Source organism: Dromaius novaehollandiae, chromosome 2, assembly GCF_036370855.1.
Source record: "Dromaius novaehollandiae isolate bDroNov1 chromosome 2, bDroNov1.hap1, whole genome shotgun sequence".
Lineage (NCBI taxonomy): Eukaryota > Metazoa > Chordata > Aves > Casuariiformes > Dromaiidae > Dromaius > Dromaius novaehollandiae.
The window spans coordinates 60,799,048-60,817,830 of NC_088099.1; the positions used below are offsets into that span (position 1 = coordinate 60,799,048).

General features: G+C 38.1%; 1 protein-coding gene across 1 annotated transcript in view; it reads left to right on the forward strand.

Annotated features, from left to right (window-relative positions):
• CNTNAP2 (contactin associated protein 2) overlaps positions 1–18,783 on the forward strand; it is a 1,147,482-nt gene that overhangs the window by 759,599 nt on the left and 369,100 nt on the right. The window contains exon 12 of the mRNA XM_064506638.1: positions 10,725–10,844. Coding sequence (XP_064362708.1) covers positions 10,725–10,844 — 120 coding nt within the window. The remainder of the gene's footprint in view (positions 1–10,724; positions 10,845–18,783) is intronic.

Genomic DNA, 18,783 nt, shown 5'->3' on the forward strand with positions numbered 1-18,783 from the left:
ACCTCCAAGGTACCCATCTAACATGATACTAATTTCACAGCTCATCCATTACATGAATGAAATGTGAAAATGATTCCCAATAAGTTGCCATACAGTCATTCCCACTTGAATGTAGTGGAGAGAAAATATGAAAAAAAGAACATGAGGCAGATGTTTCTGCTGATATATTTAAGTTGGTTAAAAAAGTTGAGTTTTCTACTGGTGCTGCTAGTTACTTTAGTGACTAATTGAAATGAGAAAGATGATACTTTTTTGCAAATTGTTATCATGTTGTTAGAGGACATCTTGATTAAGATAATATAAATGCTGATAATACTTGTTTTTGTAATTTTTTAGTTCTTTTCTGTAGGTGGAAATAAGTGCTCAGCTCCTCTAGAAAACGCATTTAGTGTCTGAATCTATGTGGATAGCAATGCTATGCCCAGTTACGCTTTACAGCTACGCAAATGTGGCGGACTATCCAGCTTTAAAATTACAGTGTGCCTTACATGGAGATGTTTGGAATGACTTGCAGTTCTTCATTTGAAATGTTTCATCTTGAATAGTGTTTATTTTAGCCATAGAGAACCACATTAGAATGCAATTTTAAAAAATGTCTGTGTATCCTTGAATGACTTAATTCTCAAAAGCACCTTGTTAAAAATTGGTGTCTAATTAGATTTCTCCAGTGTGATGTCTGTAGGCTGACACTGTAACAAGGATGCTAATTGCCTAATCTATGGCTTCTAATTTAGAATCATTTCTAAATTTGTTGTTTAAAAATTCATCTTTGATCAGACTTTGTTTCTTGAATTCATTTTTTCTTCTCCCCTTCACCCTCCCGTGAAAAGAACCAGATTGGCAGAGAAGCAGAAGCACCTTTGTTTTTGCCATAGATGGGATGGTTTTTTTTCTGTATTCACAGAAAATTCCTGGGTTGCACTACTGTGTGGTAACACAAATTACAGTTTCACCCCCATGGCAGTAATCTTCTTCATTATCCCAGTGGCAAAGAAACACATACTCTCTTTATCATCCTAATGGCAACCCCCCTACTTTCTTTCTTTTGTTACCACAATGGTAATTGCCTTGTTTATCACTGACATAAATGAGCCTAGAGTCAGCTTGACACAAATTTGGCATATTTCCACACATCTTATTATTTTTATTTTTCTCTATATTTTAATTTCCTTTCTGTTTCTACAGGGCATATTTGAATATTGCACTAATAATGAGAATCCTCTAGAAGTTCATTAGCTCACAGTAAGGGGGAGAGGGAGAACACAAGGCCGTATAGCAGCTGGGAGGGCAACAATCCATAACTCCCGAGCTTTGGATGCAGCAGCTTCTATCAGTGGCAGCAGGAGAATTGCTGGTGCTCAGTCACGAAGGAGCTTTGCTGATGGAAGGCTTTAGCTATATGACAGCCAATGCAGCCTGGTCAGAAATGTATACGAGTCCAAACATAATCATGGGAATTCCTCCTCTTGGTTTACCTTCCTGGTCCACTGCAGGGGAGGAAAAAAAAGTCGGACATGGATTGTGGAAGTGGACTTTATAGTAATTGCTGACTTACTTAGCTTGTAGTCCACTACAAATGTGGAAAAGGAAAGGCAAAATACCATTCTGATTAATACATGGAAGTGTAACTTGTAGGACGTGCAAATTAGTTAATTCTGCTCTGCAGGGTGAGGTCCACTTCTGTATGCTGCACTTGAAGGAAAAATTGGAGACTCCAGACTAGAGCAGCAAAATTTTCACCTAGAAAACATGACCAATGGCCAAGACAAATCTGGATTGTTTAGCCTAAAGAAGAGGAAAGATGTGTCTGCAAGTAGACAAGATTCCTGGGAGGAGGAGAATAAGCTGTTCTCCAAATCCGCAGTGGGTAGAATGGGAAATGGTGGGTTTAAATTTCTGTAGAGCAATTAATCTAAAGGGAGGAACACCAAAATTGTAGGGCTGGGGAGCTCTAGAGCAGGCTGTTTCAGGAGGCTGTGGATTTTGTCAGGGAGATCTTGAACTGGTATATGCCAGGAATGATACTTGGGTGTAATTAAGCTTGTTTTGGGACTGAGGTGGATTAGATGATCTTTGAGGTTCCTCCCAGCCTCATGATTCTGCTGTTATATTACTTACAATTAGGAGAAAGAGGTTATCCTTTTCTCTTTCACTTGACATTCATTGCTCCAAAAATAACTTGGACCTGGTTGAACACCTTTTTTCTGGACCATCTTGTAGAATGAGGTAGTAGTTATTTGATGTGAAGTGTGGTGGACCTAAGTCCTTAAGGCTTCTTAAATCATCTTGCTTTGCAACTGCTGTGTGTTTCTTAAAAATGAACAACACCCCGACCCCCACAACTGAGCCTGTGTTACAAGCTCTTACTAGTCTCATGTGGCCACAGTGCAAGGAAGAAGTTTTGAGCCCTCAGAATTTGTGTGTTTGAACTGGCCAACAGTGAGAGCTACGCAAGGGCCCCCACAATGATTGTATCCCAGGGAATGCAGTCACGCCTTAACTTCAAGCTAAAAGTGTTTAAAGATGCCAGGAGTTGTCTTTGCTTGTGCTTTTTGGACTGAAATACTTTGATTCAGCTTCTGGCTGTGGCAGCAACATAGTTGTGACTGGGAATCTGCAGAGTCTTAGTTTTATTAAAACTGTAAAAATGATCGGCTAAGGTAGATAACACATGCAACATATAATAATGGTCATGTGGCATGCTCTGGGGGGCCTGTTTACAGTGCCTTGCAGTCTTCTCAAATTCTCTTATTTTAAAGTGAGTTTTTCCAATTGCTTAATTGCATTTGTATGTGGAAATTGCATTTTTGCTAAATGTGGCTGTTTATGTCTAGTAATCTCTCTATAAAATCAGGAAGAAAATGTGCTTGTGGGTGCACCATGAGCAACCAGATTGTAAGTATTATTCACAGGGGCTTGACAGGTTTTAAGTTTCCTCAAACTTCCAGTTGTATGTTAGGCCAGGAAATGCAGGCTTTCTGATTTTCATTGTTGTTAATACACCGGTGGTAATGCATTGACAAATGCATGTCACATTTGGACCTTTCCTCATTTCCCAGTTTTCCCTGAAGGCAAGTCATCTGGCTGTAACAGAATCTAGCGAGTGGTTGTATTTCTTTAGGAAAATTTAGGATTGCGGTAAATGCACTTTCAAAAAAAGAAAACATCTATTCTTTTCCCATAGGAACTTTAAATATCCTAGCGAATCTTTTATGCACCTCTTTCATTTAGGATGCGTATAAAACTGATGGACTGCAGGGCCTTCTTCTGCCTGCCGCTCATCAAGAAGCTGTCAGTTGTCTCCCTGCATGGGGGCCTCACTGCAGTTGCTGACATGTTCAGGCACAACTTCTAAGCGCACGTCAGCTAGGCTCGGCAGCTCAGCGTTGCAGCTAGCGCGATGTGCTGGTACTTTCCTGCTCTAGTGTGTCACAGCAAACGCAAAACAACCATGTCCCGCTAGCTGCCTCCTTGATTCTGAGTGTTAGGTGATAAGCTTTGAAGACTTATATAGCGTATATATTAGAGGCTTATCTCTTATTTAAAATGCTTCTTCCTATTCCTTGACTCATTGTGGCAGCCGCGTTCTGCGCGGGCAGCTGAGCTGTCAGTACCTGAAATTTGGCTGTGAGCCTTGCAGTGAGTTGCTCCTGGCTGAAGATGTTCCTTTGTGTCGTGCAGAAACTGTTCTCCCTGGAAGTCCATTGAAGTTTAGCTTGAAGAGCTATTGGTGCTGCTGCAAGACAGTTTTGTTTAGTTTTTTTTAATTGTTCCCTCCTTTTGTTTGTGGGGAAGGGATATTTGAGCAACTATTTTAAAAGGATTTTTAAAACAAGCAAAACTTTTGAAAAGGGTTTTTTAGCTACATGCAGGAACATACTTTTTTGATGTTTATAAATTAAAATGAATAGTAAACAAAAATTGCAAGAAAATTCAAAAATGGAAGTCCCAGTTACCTTAGAATCCTCTGTGCAGATTTCTTGTTTGGGGCTTTGAATGTTCTGGTGCTCTTCTTAAGTGAGTGTGCCTACACTTAGGGCAAATAAGTTGAAGTGTACTGAATTGCCCTGCAACATGCAGAACTGCGTGTGCATCTCAAATCATGGGGGTGATGGTTTCCTTCTATTCCTATTCTTTTTAGTTTTTGACTTATTTAGTTTAGATTTCAGCTGTCATAGCTGAGGGTGTTTAGAGCTTCTGTAAGCTGACAACCTAAAAGGATGGAATTGGGGGGACCTGGCAATGTTCAGCAGCAACTTTCAACCATATCTACTTTGCCACCAGCAACTGATAAGGTAGGGCATCATTATCATTTGGTAGCTTGGCAAAAGCTGCTCAAGATAGTTAAGATCATATTAAGTTACTGGTCCACTAATGAGTAAAGTCTCAGTCTAGTTAAATTTTCAGCTTTTTTTTTTTTTTTTTTTTTTTTTTTTTAATTGAGCAGACTCATCTGGCAAGGAGTGTGCATGCATACATGCACATGGGAAGCTATGGAAGGATTTACTTACCAAAAAATACTCACTTGTTAAAAATATGTATGACTGTTTTACCAAATTTCTATTTCCAGTTGCAGTACTCCTTGTTTAAAAACAACAGTAGTGATATTAAAAGGAATTGAATTAAAAACATGACAAACATTATAAGCTTGGATAGCGCAAAACTGCTGTGATGGGCATTTTTGAATTGTCTTGGGAGTGTACATCAATACAGTATGGATTTCTTTGAGCAATACTTCCGTCTCGCTATCATATCTGGAAAGGGTGTTTTACTTTTAAAATGTATAAAAGTAAAATATATGTCCACACTTGTGTGTTGACAGACTTTGAGAACACTTGCGTGCTCATTCTAATTTGACTGTAACTGGAAACTGAATTTTGGAATTTATTTAACTTTTTGCTTGTTAAGGATTATAAGGATGGAGTTCCAAATCAGAGTTTTCGCATCCAAACTTTAAACAACAATGGGCGTAAGGCTTGTGTCAGACCACTGTGGTGACTTTCCTGTGGAATAATAACAACACTGAAATACTGTTGCTTATGTGATGTGTGTTTTCCCCACTTTCTAGTAAAAATGAAGTAGCAGAGCAAACTGGCAGCTTTCAACCTTCACCTTAAGAGTACATGAAGCTATCTCATGAGTAATGCATTAATGTCAGACTACATATCTGGGACTTTGAAGAGTTTTTTGTTCTAGTATGTAACTTGCTTTGAGCCCTGGTGAGACTTCTGGTTTGCTCAACCTACAGTAAAATTTGTCTCTGACACAGTTTCTCCACCAGTATAGCTTTGGGATGAATATGGGTGGCATAGATTTGTTGTTGTGGTACTGAACAGAGAGAAGCTTCTGCTGACAGAGCAGAAACTAACGGTGTATATACACGTGTATATATATATTTTTAACATCTGTGTTTTCAGTTTTGCGGTTGATCTTCTGAATATATATTGTAATAAAGCAACAAAGGGAACTCATTCCATTCTTCAAAGTAAACTCAAGGGGTTGGTGGCATACGTGGACAAGCAAAACAGTTTTTCGTTATGAACTACAGAAATATATGACAGTTGCTTGGTAACAGGGACTGGGGAAAACACACTCATAGCAGAAGTGGTGGGTGGGGCTCTTCTAATACAGTGGGCCATCTTGGGGAAGATGTTGTTGCAACCTTGCTATAGTGTGGTAATTAATATGTAAGTTTGGCTTCAAAAATCCTTAAAGATTACAATGCGGGATACTTATCTCTTTACTACCACACTGCAGAAGCATAATTATAATGATTATCAAAGACTTATTAGCAGTCACTGCTAATGAGATAACAACTTTGTGAATATTATAATTTGAAAGCATACATTTTAAGAAATCCTTGAAAAGGTGCAGGACATACAAGGTTAATATTTAGGTAGTAATGGTAACTTGCGTATTTTGAGAATTTTCAATGTCCTAATTAAAAGTAATGGAATAGAGAAGTACTTTAATGAATACCAAAAAAAAAAAAAAAAAAAGGTTTCTATGAACAGTGCTGAAACACTGTGGAGTTTTTAGGTTATCAGGAATAATCTCACTATTTTCTGAACCTTAACTGCCATTTCCTATTTTGCTGGTACTTCATTGCTGGAGAAGTGATCTAACTAAGACTGTAAAAGACAGTTTAGCTCAACAATTCTAGCTATAGTATATTGAGTTGAAAAGAATTTGCAGCTAGGGTTAATTTCTATGACTGCAGGTATGTCATTTCACTATTCTTTTGTTTCTCAAATAAATTGTTTCCTCCCCCCTTTCTTACCTGTTTCTTTTTTCTCGTCCCCTTTCAAGGGGCTCAAGACTTGATACCAACTTGAAGGACATAAATCCAAGCACCTCGCTGACCATTTAGTTCTTAGTATTTTTCTGGGAAGATTAGTCATGGAGAGATCTAGTTGGACTTTGCAGATCTGATGCATTTCCTACTTTTGTCACTCTTACTGTCATTTCATTCCATCCATTTGTATGGATCTACACTTTTCTTATGCTGCTGTAAAGCCAAGGAGACTTAACTCATATGTTAATAGTGCTTTAAGGGAGTTTATCCCCTGCAGCAGCTGCATTCTCTGACAGAAAGATGTTAACAGTGTTTTAACACATTCATCGAGTCGGATAGTGCAGACTGTCAGGCTAGGGCTCCTATTTATAATGAACTTATTACTTAAAGAGGCTGTTTGTCAGCTCTACGATGAGCTTGCTATGCACGCTTGCATAGCATTGGGAAAGCTGTAGTTTTGCAAGGTGCTACTGAAGCTCTAGGAGAACCTCATGTAGGGTGACAGAGTTGCGAAATCCTTCTTGTCATTTGGTTATTCTGCTTTCTAAAGATATCTCTCCCTGCTGGCACTGCTCTTGGCTAACTCTCTTTTGATCTTTGTTTTTTTACCCGAGTCAAAGTGAAAACAGGATTAAGAACATCTGCTGCCCTCAATGAGCAAACAGCAATTGAAATGTAAGAAAGGTTGACTGTTTCTGACTTTCAGCTAACAATTGGGAGCTGGAAAAAGCTCTTCTGTAGATTGCTTTTCTGAAACCACTTGGTTCTCCCCAACTGCTTAAAATTGAGAAACCTAAAACTAGGAAATAAACATTGTCTTCCCCATCCACTAATATCTCCCTAGGGTTCAGGGAAATGATTTCTTAGGAAAGGGTGAAAAGGGAACTGATAGAGAAATGCTACAGTGAAAATGATGCTAACATTTGCAGTGATACAACTTTTTTTTTTGTTTGTTTATTCTTATTCTGCTTTGCTAGTCTGTTATAACTTTTCTAGGAAAAGAAACTTTTCCCATCAAGCTGTGGTCAAGCCCACGCTGGTCAATAATGAAATTCAAAAAGCACTGGCAGTTGCTTTTGTGAGCCGATTAAAATGACTGGATCTTCTGCCCAGACTCCTACAGTTAAAGCAGCTTGGTGTTTCACTTCAGAAGTTAAAATGAGACTCTTTTTGGTATTTCTTTTCCCTCCACGTTAGAACACAGCTAAGACCTTTCAAATTTTAGCATGAAATGGATTTAGTGGTCCTGGTTTGATCTGTATTGTTCAGACTATACCATCATTTTGGTGCTCTCATTCTCCTGTTTTTGATTCTCTTCATCTGTACTTTTTACCTGACCCTCAGAACTCAGATTAGTGTTCTGTCCTATCCAGGCTTTCATCTCATCTCTCTTATAGGCAGTATTTCTCATGATATGAATGAGAGCGCCATTTGTAGGTTTTGTGTGTGTGTGGGGGGGGTGTTATACGGTTTGTTTTTTTTGGTCCCCCATCCTTCCTTTTGGGAAGAAAACAGGTAATTTTTTTTTCTTTTTTTAAAGCAGCTGGATATATTATGCTAAAAATTGCTTGGCTGAACAGCAGGGCAGTGAGTTTTGCCCTTGGCTTGAAAGGTTTTGAAGTTTAGTACTGTTCTGAATCCTTTTGGGAATACATATCATGTCTTTGGACCATGTACCAAGAAAAATGGACTTTTTTTGGTATTGTAATTCCACTGGCTTGAAAAGCAAAAACTGTCAACTGTCATCTCTATATCATGTTTTGCCCTTCTCCCCCTCAAAGTTGCCTCCTCTATCTGGTGTTTGTTGCTTTTGTTGTGCTGTTTGTTAGTGGCAGCCCTTTGCCATCTGAATTCAACGTGAAAGTGTTTTTCTGTTGTCAAGTCTCTCCATGTGTCAGAACATGATTGTTTGCTGTTTTCTGTTGCTTTTTAATTAACAGCTATTTTGGCAGTATACTCACTTCACTTATCCCTTTCGTTTTGTTCCTATAATGCTGCTATGTGTATTGGTATGTTACAGTTCCCTGCACCAGTCTACCCATTCTTTTCATGTTTATTCCTGACAACCCATTTTTAAGGTCTTCAAGTATGCATCTACATATATATAAAGTCACCTAAGAACCTACACACACTCATAAAAGCATATTTTTCATATCTTGAATTTATTTGGAACATCCCACTGTCTTGTCCTCATTTAAAGAGCTAGAGCTTCATTTATACTGTTCAGTGTTCAACATAATGTTGAAGCTTAACAAATGCTGACTTATTAAAAAGCATCCTGGCCTCTACTGTTAAAAACTACCTACGGTTTCCTATTTCTCCCATTCCAGAAGAATAGAAGGAAGGAAGGATGTGGGCCCCTGTATGCAGGAAGGATGTGGGCCCCTTAAGTTTCTGTTTAGTATTTAGTATCTAGAAATAAATGGAGTATCTGATGAAATAGTGCAAGTTATTCATTTATTATCTTCTATATAACACTCTTTATATAGAGATACTACTGCAATTCAGAAAAATTAAAGAACTTGTTAAAAGGTACAGTGTTGGAGAAAGAAGCCATGTGGCCCTACATAAAGATCTGGATACTACAAAGCTCTCAGTTTTCCAACTGTGCAGACAGAAAAAAAATACAAAACTTCTGGGAGATTGTAAATAGTATTTGTAATCTTTGCTTGTTCTTGAATGTGCCTATTAAAATTTGTTACTCGGTATAACAGTTATATTAATGGAGTTGGTATTTTGTAATTCAGTTTGGATAGTGTGTAGAGAAATCTTTCAGAAGAAAACTAGTTATGAATTCTCTAATAACACTTTGCAACTGAAAATCAGCACGAAGTGTCTGAAGATGGGCACAAAGTCTCCTTAATAAAGAATCTGTTGACCTTAGTTTGGGGACCAGGGAGGGGAAATGGCTCGGAATATTTCACAATTTAATTAGAAGCATCCGCTTGTATAAAATTGATTTTGGCCTTGTAATGAACAAGTAAAACTTTCCAGAAAAAATACTTCTCTGTAACATAGACAAAGAGATTCTCTTCATGCATGTGTGCATAGTCTTTTGTCATGCCTTCATGCCAAGTCACACCCGCAACTTCATTTTGCTTCCTGTGTCTTGATATTTGGTGGGAGGCCTTGAGAAGAGCAGGGGGGGAAGGAGATCTGTCACTCGCTTAGCTGGAACCCCCTCAGAACAGCTTTTGCTTAGGGGCGCTTGAAATAAAGCCAGTCTTAGCAAGCAGATCACTTGCAGGAATTGCCAACAAATTAGTTGAATTTTTAGAGTGCATATGAAGTCTGGTTAAACAAACATTCAACTTTTTTAGCAGTTGATTGATTCCAAGCAAAAAAGCTGTACCATCTGGTTCTTGGACAACAGAGAAGCGTTAGACATTTTTAGTAATGTTGTGTTTGGTTTTTTTGTTCCCAATTCCAGAGAAAAAGTTATATAAATCACTGAACAGTTGAGGTTGGAAGGGACCTCTGAAGATTGCTCAGTCCAATCCCCAAATTCTTTAAAAAATTGATATATAGCTTCTCTGTGCATGAAGTGACTTATCCATATATAACATACATCTCTACATAAAAGTAATTCATTTCAAAGAAAACACAGGGGTTACTAGAAGCATCTCTCTTGATGATGCTTATTATGTTGTGACGTCTGGGCTAGTCATCGTACCACAATCTGACAAGCAGTTTTACAACTTTAAATGGAAAGCAGTATGGAGAGATCAATCATTTAAAAAAAAAAAAAAAAAAAAGCTAAATCAATTATACTTAAGAAACTTCCTCTAGTGAATATTGAGAACACTCTAGATCCTGCTGGAACAGAGTATTAGTTATGTAGGTATGTAATGGAGCAACGGTAGAGCTGAGCAGAGGGTGAGTATTACAGGTAGTGAGAAATGTCACTGTTTTCAGACTTGATTTTATTCTGGCTTGTAATAAAATCAGAAAAATTCCAAAATTTACTGAGAGAAAATTCAAAGCTTTTGACCTTTAAAACCTTTTTTTTAAAAAAGGAGAAAAGAGGAAAATTGTTGGATCAATGGAAGTGCCTCCATTTATAATATAAAACTGTAAACATAGTATATAAATGAAATTGTGAACCAAAGCCATTTCAGAAAAGGTTTGAAGTTACTCTTGAAAATGTTTGCATTTTTCTGTTTGCTTGTTATTCAAAGTTGTTGGACTTGGCTTCTCATTCTGACTTTCACATGCAAAAGTAGTTGAAACTGTGTGCATCGAGACTTTTTGGTAACTTCTGTATCCTTTGGAAACTTATTATTTTCTGTGAATGTCAGTGACATTGAAGGTAAGCCAGTTTTTGTACAGTTTTTGATATAATAAGGAATCTAATATCAATATATTGTCATTATGGATCCTCCATTCCAGGATTTGAAGATCCTTATTGCTGTATCTTATTTTATTCTAGCTATTTATGAACTTTCCTGTGAAGCATACAAACACTTGGGCAAAACTTCAAATAACTACTGGATAGATCCAGATGGCAGTGGGGCCCTGGGACCTTTGAAAGTTTACTGCAACATGACAGGTAACTGCATTGTATTCACTAATTTGATTTAATTTCTTCAATGTAGTTGTGATGGGGGGGAGGGGTCTGTTCATAATTCATATTTCTTGGCAAAAGAAAAATAGTTGCCAAACGTTTTTAATGAGAGAGACCATCAAAACTGCAGTCGCCATTCAGCGTAGTCTGGGAAGGGCAGGAGCTGATTCATTCCATAAACTTTTTGAAACACGGCTATTCACTTTAAAGGGCTTTTGTATCCACAGTCGTGTATCCAAAAAAAATATAGCCAGTCACCAAAACTTTGTTGTATTTAAACATATTTGTAGAAAACTAGTTTAGTAATATCTGGTTCACGGAGTACTTGAGAAGGCAGCTTTCTAGGAATGTTTTAATCTTGTTTCTGTCCAGGTATTTCCCACACTGACCACAACAGGCAAAGAATAGAAATCATTTATGAGCAAAACTTAGGGTTTCTTGTTCTTCTGTTTTCTCATCTTTCTTTGAAGTGGGGTTAGAATGACTTTTCTTGCTTAACTTCTGAAACAGTATGTATAACTGCATTAAATTGTTTTGATTTCTTTTGAATTTTTTCTCCTTTTAATGCTATTTTGACATGGGTAACTTTTCATCTGGACATTCTTACAGGAGATATCCTGTCTTAATCATCAGTGTTGCCTTCCTGAGGTAGAAAAATTTGATTAAATATATATATATTTTTTTTCTTCTGGGAGTAGATTTTTTGGTCTGTTAATACATGATACAGTCATCTTATCACTTTTTTTTACCCCATATGAAATATTGGGCAACTGACTCAAGAGACATGTCTCCTGACTTTCCTAACACGTCTGCGTAATAAGTTCAAGAGTTGCATTAGAAACCTGGCACATATCTGATTCATCCGACTTCAGGATCAGCAACAAGAATTTGAAGGTGCTATGGCAGGTTGAAACAATAATTTCACTTCTCTAGAGATCACAGTACCTGAATCCCGTAGAGCATTCCCGGGACACAGAGACCTGTATGTGTTTGGACCTGAGTGTGGGCTTTATCCTTTTTCTGACTTGGCTGGGACAGATTTAGACCCTCCCCCTGCCTCCCCCCCCCTCCCCCCCAAGGGTGCACAGGCAGTAGACGCCAGAGCAAGTGCTCCTAAGTTGACAGCCTGTGGGAGAGCAGGAGATTACCACTGTTTAATATTGCCATTAAGTTCTGTGTCTGAATAATAAATAAAGCCTTAAAAATAGAGCCTGATCTAAGCTCTGCGAGGTATACCAGTTTTTCTTAGACCAGAAAGACAGGCCAGCCAATCTGTACTGAGACAGGCATAAAGGCAATCTTTCAGCTAAGTGGATCCTTACCCATTTAGGTCTTTTTAAATCATAAGCAGCACCTTGAACTGTATCAGTAACTAATCAGGCAGGCACTTCAGGGAACAATGCTAGGAATTTGTGATATACTACAGCGATTTCTGCTATTCAGAAGAACTGCTGTGTTCAGCACTAGCTATAGCTTTTAGGTAGTCTTCAAGGGTAACTTGTAAAGTAAAAATATACTGCAGTAATGGTGTTAAGCATGAAAAAGTACACTTCTGCAGGACTATGACATCAGTCATTCTTGCTAAAATTAAATACACAACAGAATGTCCTAGTAGTTTGTCCAAAACTAGAAAAGAAACAGTTAAGAAAATTAAAAGTAATGATTTCATCTTTCTAATATTTCTTGTCTACAACACAGTTTCTGGAATAGGTATATACATAATTTTCCTAGCCAGTGGAAGGAGATCATGAATGGTAGGATAGATAATTTATTGCTCATTCTGTTCCGTGGTGTAGATCATATCCAAATGAAGTTTTCTCTTTTAAGGGTATCGCTCTCATCAGCAACTCCTTACTACAAAAAAAAAAGACATTTTGCATTAATATGAATATAATTCTCTATTTAAAAATAAGAACTTGATAGAACTATTTCTCCATTAAAATGCAAATGACTGCAAGAAGTATGTGAAAATTGACAAGAAGCAATTTTAATCTCCACTTCTAAAAGTGGAAGGCCACTCTGAAAATCATTATTCTCAGATAGCTCAGCAAAATACTATTTATAACACATCACCTATATACATACTGTAAGTACCTGTACACTCCAATTGTTACAGTGTTTATCTTCTAATTAGCAGTCATTTTAAACACTGAAGACCTTGGGGGGGGGGGGGGGGGAAGAAAGATATATTTTTCAGTGGAAAATTCACAACACCCTAAACCCTGCTCTGAATTGATGTAAAATAGTGTCAGTAATGTAGAAACTAGAAAAAAGAGACAGAATGAAGGCTTAACTATGTTTCTTCAATAATGTATTTCCGTAGCACTCTGTAGCAATGCCATATCTCATAATATGACAAAAGGTACTATAACGTCTTAGAATAAGAACAGAATTATCAAATAGTTCTAGTATCAAAAATGTCCAGTTTTATGGCCTTAGTAGTGTATTTGAAAAGGAGCTTAAATTAACTGAATTACTATTAACTTTTTAGTGAAGGTGTAGCTAAATAACCTGCAGACCTAGCTACAGTGAATACAATGCAGAGTATAAAAACCATTTGATCCCTGCATATGGCAGGACAGTCTTATTCTCTTTTAATAGAGGCATCCTTTAAATACTGACAACTGCACTTTCTTCTCTGAGAATCAAACCTGAATGTTCACATGAATGCAGTACTCTAAATAAATATCTCTATCTTAAAAGCACCGCTTAAGATGCTAATAGACGCTTTAAATATTCCTTGATTCAGTCAGGTAGAACTGGCAAGTAAGAGCATCTTAGTGACTAAAAGGGTAATGTAACTTACTAGTTTGGTTCCTAGGGAATGCAGGGCCACAAGAAGGTTGGGTTTATTAGCAAAGATTTTCCTGAAATTTTCCAATTTTCCTCAAAATAAGATGGCTTAACGATTATGTACTGGTATGACACTTACTATAGCATAGTATTACCAGTGCAAAATGCTGGAGAATAAGCTACACGCTTATTGACCATAAACCTTCAGGAGGATGGATAACATCCTAAAAAGATGTGGAATTGTATATCTGCAAACTGGATCTCTACCTCTTGAGTACTGTATCACAAATTTCATGGTTTCATTATTGTCATCCTTTCATCTCCAGATTCTGTAGTCTGAATGTGTTAAAGATCCTAAATTGTGTCAATAAAGTCTCCTTTTTAAAAACTGAAGAGAAAATTACAGTTCAGTACACAGCTGTCTGGGCATATATCTGGGTATAATTCATGTTAATAGCTTTAGTGTGTCTTGATTTAGTAGACTGGTGTATGTCATCTTGATGAGGCCTACCCTTCACAGATGTCCCTGTGGTAACTGCAAAAATGCTCTCATTTCTAAGATATCCCTAGCTGTTTAAGAGTGCAGCCGAAGTCTTAAAAACACATGCATGTATGTGCGCCTGTGTGCACACATACACTCACTCACTTCCAAAAGCTATACACGGTGCCTACAAATTATTTTGTATTGTCGAAGAACACCACCACCACCACCATACTCTAGTCCATGTCTTCTCTCAAGCAAATCTTACATTTACAGTTCTGTGTCAAAACCGAGGAGGAACTGAGCACTTCTTAAAGTTTGTCCTCATAGTTTGATATTTCACATTTAAATATTTTTCAGTTGTATTAACAAAGTATTTCAAAAATTGTAATGCCTGTTCATCAGTTTTCCAGATACTTATCAGTAGAAACTATGTAAATTTTAGGAAGCTGCTTTCCCCCCCCCCCCCCCTTCAAAAACAAAATTGAAAATTTTCAGCCCCAGTAGTAGCTGGAAGTTTTCAAATGAATGCACTTGTGGAAGATTTTTCCTTGAAGCTTTCATGTCATATTCCATGTAACAATTAGACTGTTCTTCAGGTGAGGCCGACTTGTGGTCTTAGCCCTGTAGGGAACTCTTCCAAAACTCTGTCATCTTTAGGCTAGGTTCTTACATTATTACCCTGTTTCACAGACAGGTCCCCAGTGCGTAGTTAGGCTCTGGTAGGATTTCACCAAGATAGAAGGTACCCATCTCAACAGCTAATTTAAGGCCATTCCATTCCAGCTATTGTTGTAATGACAATCAAGAAAAAACAGGAAAGAACTGTTATTTTAAAATATTTGTTGGAAGATTTAAATCTTTGAGTACGTTATGGCTTTGTCCTATGCTCCCATGACTTTTGGCATTTCTGAATATCTAGGCTTGATTTGATTTCTTTTCTCAATTTTCCTGTCAGGTCTATTGAGAGAGACACGTGAAATATGTTAATGTTGCCTCCTATTTTTTCTGTATCTTTTTTTTTTTTTTTTTTTTTTTTTTTTCCTTCTTCCCTTCTGCTTCAGAAGGAGGTCAGGTCAAGTTTGTTTAACCTGCTCATGTCTGCTGTGTCTGTCCTGCAAGGCTCCTCCAAGGGGAGGGGTGGGAGGAAGCAGAGGAACCATGCACAGAGACCATAGGTGTGTAGTTAATTTATGTTAAGGACTGCATGGGGTGTCCCTGGAAGAGGCTGACCAGCACTCTTTTTGCTGTTCATTAAGGCTTTAGGCTTAGGCTTGGGAAATCGTAGTCTTCCTGCTTCATCATTTAAACCACTGATGCAGAGCAGAACCGAAAGGTTGCATAATCTATTTTACTAGGAGATATGTCAGTTTATTCTTTCTCTTTGTCCTGAAGTCATTTCGCCTCTGCAATCTGGCTTTTATTTCATTTCAGTATCCAAATAGCTGCAAGCATAATAGCTCCATTTGAATGGTTCTTGCCCTGTCCCCTTTCTAGTACAGTTCTTTGCCTAAAGGTGCACATCTTCAAACACTTTGAGATCATTATGCGTATTCATAGCCTGCCTCGTTTAGGTCAATTGTACAGAAGTCTCTGCCCACTCTCACCCTCTCTCCCATCTCTCTCTTTGCTTTTTCTAACACAAGTGGCACATGTAATAATTACTGCAGTGACTTTGTGAATAGGCATTAAACAACCGTAATTGTCATATCCTGCGGTTTTTCTGTCGTCTTGTTGTAAATAGTGGGTCACTAGAGTGCTTTTTACTATGACATATGTAGAAACATATGGCATGAATATAAATGTGCCATTTATCACTACATACTGATGAAAAGTGCCCCAACAGGGGTAAACGTTTAGTTCTGCTGCGCATATCTGTATAATTAGTTTTTAAGATGAGATGTTTTCCCTGAGAACTGATTTTCAGAACTTCCAAGGTACCACAACTTTTATGCATACGTATGTATATTATATATGTGTAGGAAATGTAGAATTTTGATTTAATTCTTATTTAGCAAAGATTTCCCCTCCCCTCCCTCCCTCCCAAGAGCTTCTCGAATTTGATAGAGGGAGGTAAATAATATTTTGTTAATTGTTAACTTAAATACAAAAGGCTCCCAGTTAGCCCAATCAAAGGCAATAAGCATAATTTTGTCATTGGACCGTGTTAAGTAGTTGCATGATAATGGAAGTACAGTGACCTTACCTAGTGTAATCTCATTGCAGAAAGCTTCCAATACAAGTATGTAAAGTCTTCTGGCTAATATACAGAAGGAAAAACAGTTTAAGTGTTTCAACTATGACATATGAAGTGAAGTTTTGATTCTTAACTCATTTTTATTTCAGTTGTAAAGCTTTGTTTTAGAGACTTTTTATTAGTCTGTCAGATGCTTTTGGAAATGAAAATGACCTTTAAGGGACAGAAAGGGGAACAAATAATTAAGGCAGACTGAAGCTGGTATTGCTCTGGTTGGTATCCAAGCTTATTTCCTTGAAGATTGAACAAGACCAGAAGGAACCAGAGATAAAGAAGAAAATGCTGGGAGTGGAAAGGGGGAGAGAGGGGATGCAAGCATCAAGCTGTTAAAGACATTTGGTTTTGGCTAGTTGGCTGACCAAGGTAGCCTCTCTCTATGCTGAAGGGAGAAAAGATACCAAGAAAGGAGGAGAATGTTAGTCATTGAAGCAGCAGGTGATCATGTTGAAAGCAGCATCTCTAATGGCAAAACTCTAGGAAGACAGAGCTCCTCATCCTAGCTTCAGAGTGAATTAGCAGATTTGCAAGGACCCAGTAGATGGAATAGACTATGTTCATGCCTTTGCCTGAAGACAAAGGCTGAGATTTCCTGCACCTCAATTTTACTTTATTGACGGTGGGGGAGGGGGGAGAGAAAATCTGTGTGGTCTTTTTTACAAGGCATGCCCTCTCAATCCTAGGTTTCATAAATGCATCTTTTTGTTTTGGATTCTGCTTTTCTATTATTATTTTTAACTTATGATGAGTTTAGCACTTCTGTGAAAATGTTCTTTGCAGTATTCAACTGTATCTTAGCAGGTTTGGTTAGTGCTTTTCCTACCCATGCTCTAGAGCACGATATTCTCGCTGTTGATAAAAGAAAGGTCATGGGCGTGTGTGTGTGGTGGTTTTTTTTTTTTTTTTTTTCTTTTTCTCCCAGCTGGAATGTAAGCTTTGCAGCCAGCCTCAAACAATTTGCATACTGTAATTACCAGCCTTTGCTTGGACTAAAGTCTTGATTAGTTATAGCTTGTCATCTGGAATCCCTCTGAAATAAATCAGGAAGCTTTTTCTGTCTCAGGTTAGCACGGTAAAAGGTGATGTTGGGCCCTCCTGTGCTTGGCAATTGCTTTGGGTCAAGTAGCTAAAGCCACAGCCTTGATTGCAGGGATAAGTGAGTGCAGGCTTTTGCTGTGTCCCATGACAGCATGTGAGTTTGCCTTCATGGCAGGCTTTCCTGGAGGAAGTGGGGAAATACTGCAGACTCCTCAGCCCTGCTGGTAAAGCTGCACTTGAGCACCCTGTGTTTGTGAGGTCAGATTTTTATTACTTAGGTGTTCAGAATTTATAAATACGCTGCCCTAGGAACTCTGTCTATGTGGAAATGAAAGTTTTAATAATCTCAGGGCATGTTTTATAACAAATGATGGAACTTGCTGGGAAAACAGGATGTGAATCAACGCCTGATCACCTCACAAAACAAAAATGGGGTGTCATGACTTCAGAGATCGCAGTAAGTGGCATTAGAATCTCAGATGTTCTCCCCAGTCTCCCTTGTATAAACAGAAAATGAAAAGCTAGCCCAGTTTGCAACAGCAGGGAAAACATTCAAACCAAAAAATACCTTCTGAGGTCTGTCCCCAAGAGAAGATTCTCAATTTGCTCTGTTTCAGTAGAGGACGAAACTTGGGCGTTGACATTTAAGCTTTCTTCTCAAGTTGTCAGGTATGAGAAGCATCTCTTCCCATCCGACCACTTTTCTTCATTTCTTCCTATTTTCTTCCTCATCTACCCCAAACTCTGCAGCAACATATGAGAGAATGTAGGAATAAAAGTCTTCCTGTGTCATGTCATCCTCCTAATGTATTTTAAGCATTAACAGTTGGAGCATCAGCGTCCCATGACATACATCTACAAGCAGAAATACTTTTTGTTTGTTTATTTGTTTTTTGGAAATTTAGTAATAAACTATTAACTGAAATTGTTTTTATTTACTTAACTATTACTGAATTGCAGGACCCTACAATACAGCCTGTGTTTCAAGAAATAGACCCAAAAATAGGGGAAAAGGGGGATGGCTAGAAATAGGATGTTGGAGGGTAGCATCCTACTGCACCAAAAAGCTGAGCGAGAGCTGTCCAGCTGCTAGGTAGCTATACAGGTTGGCCACAGGGGAACTCTGAGAGCATTAGGTAGCTTGCTGTGTGCTTTTGTCTATCTGAATTTTGTATACTAGGAAAGATCATAAACTAGTTCTACTTTAAACTGCTACTGTGAAGATTAGAGGCAAACATTTAACTCTGAACCCTCCCCTCTGTCTCCCGCCATGTAGTATATTGGAAATGTGAGGAACTCGGCACAAGCTGCTTGAGGCCAGTGATGAGCTTCAGTTATTCCTAGAAAATTGCTTCTGT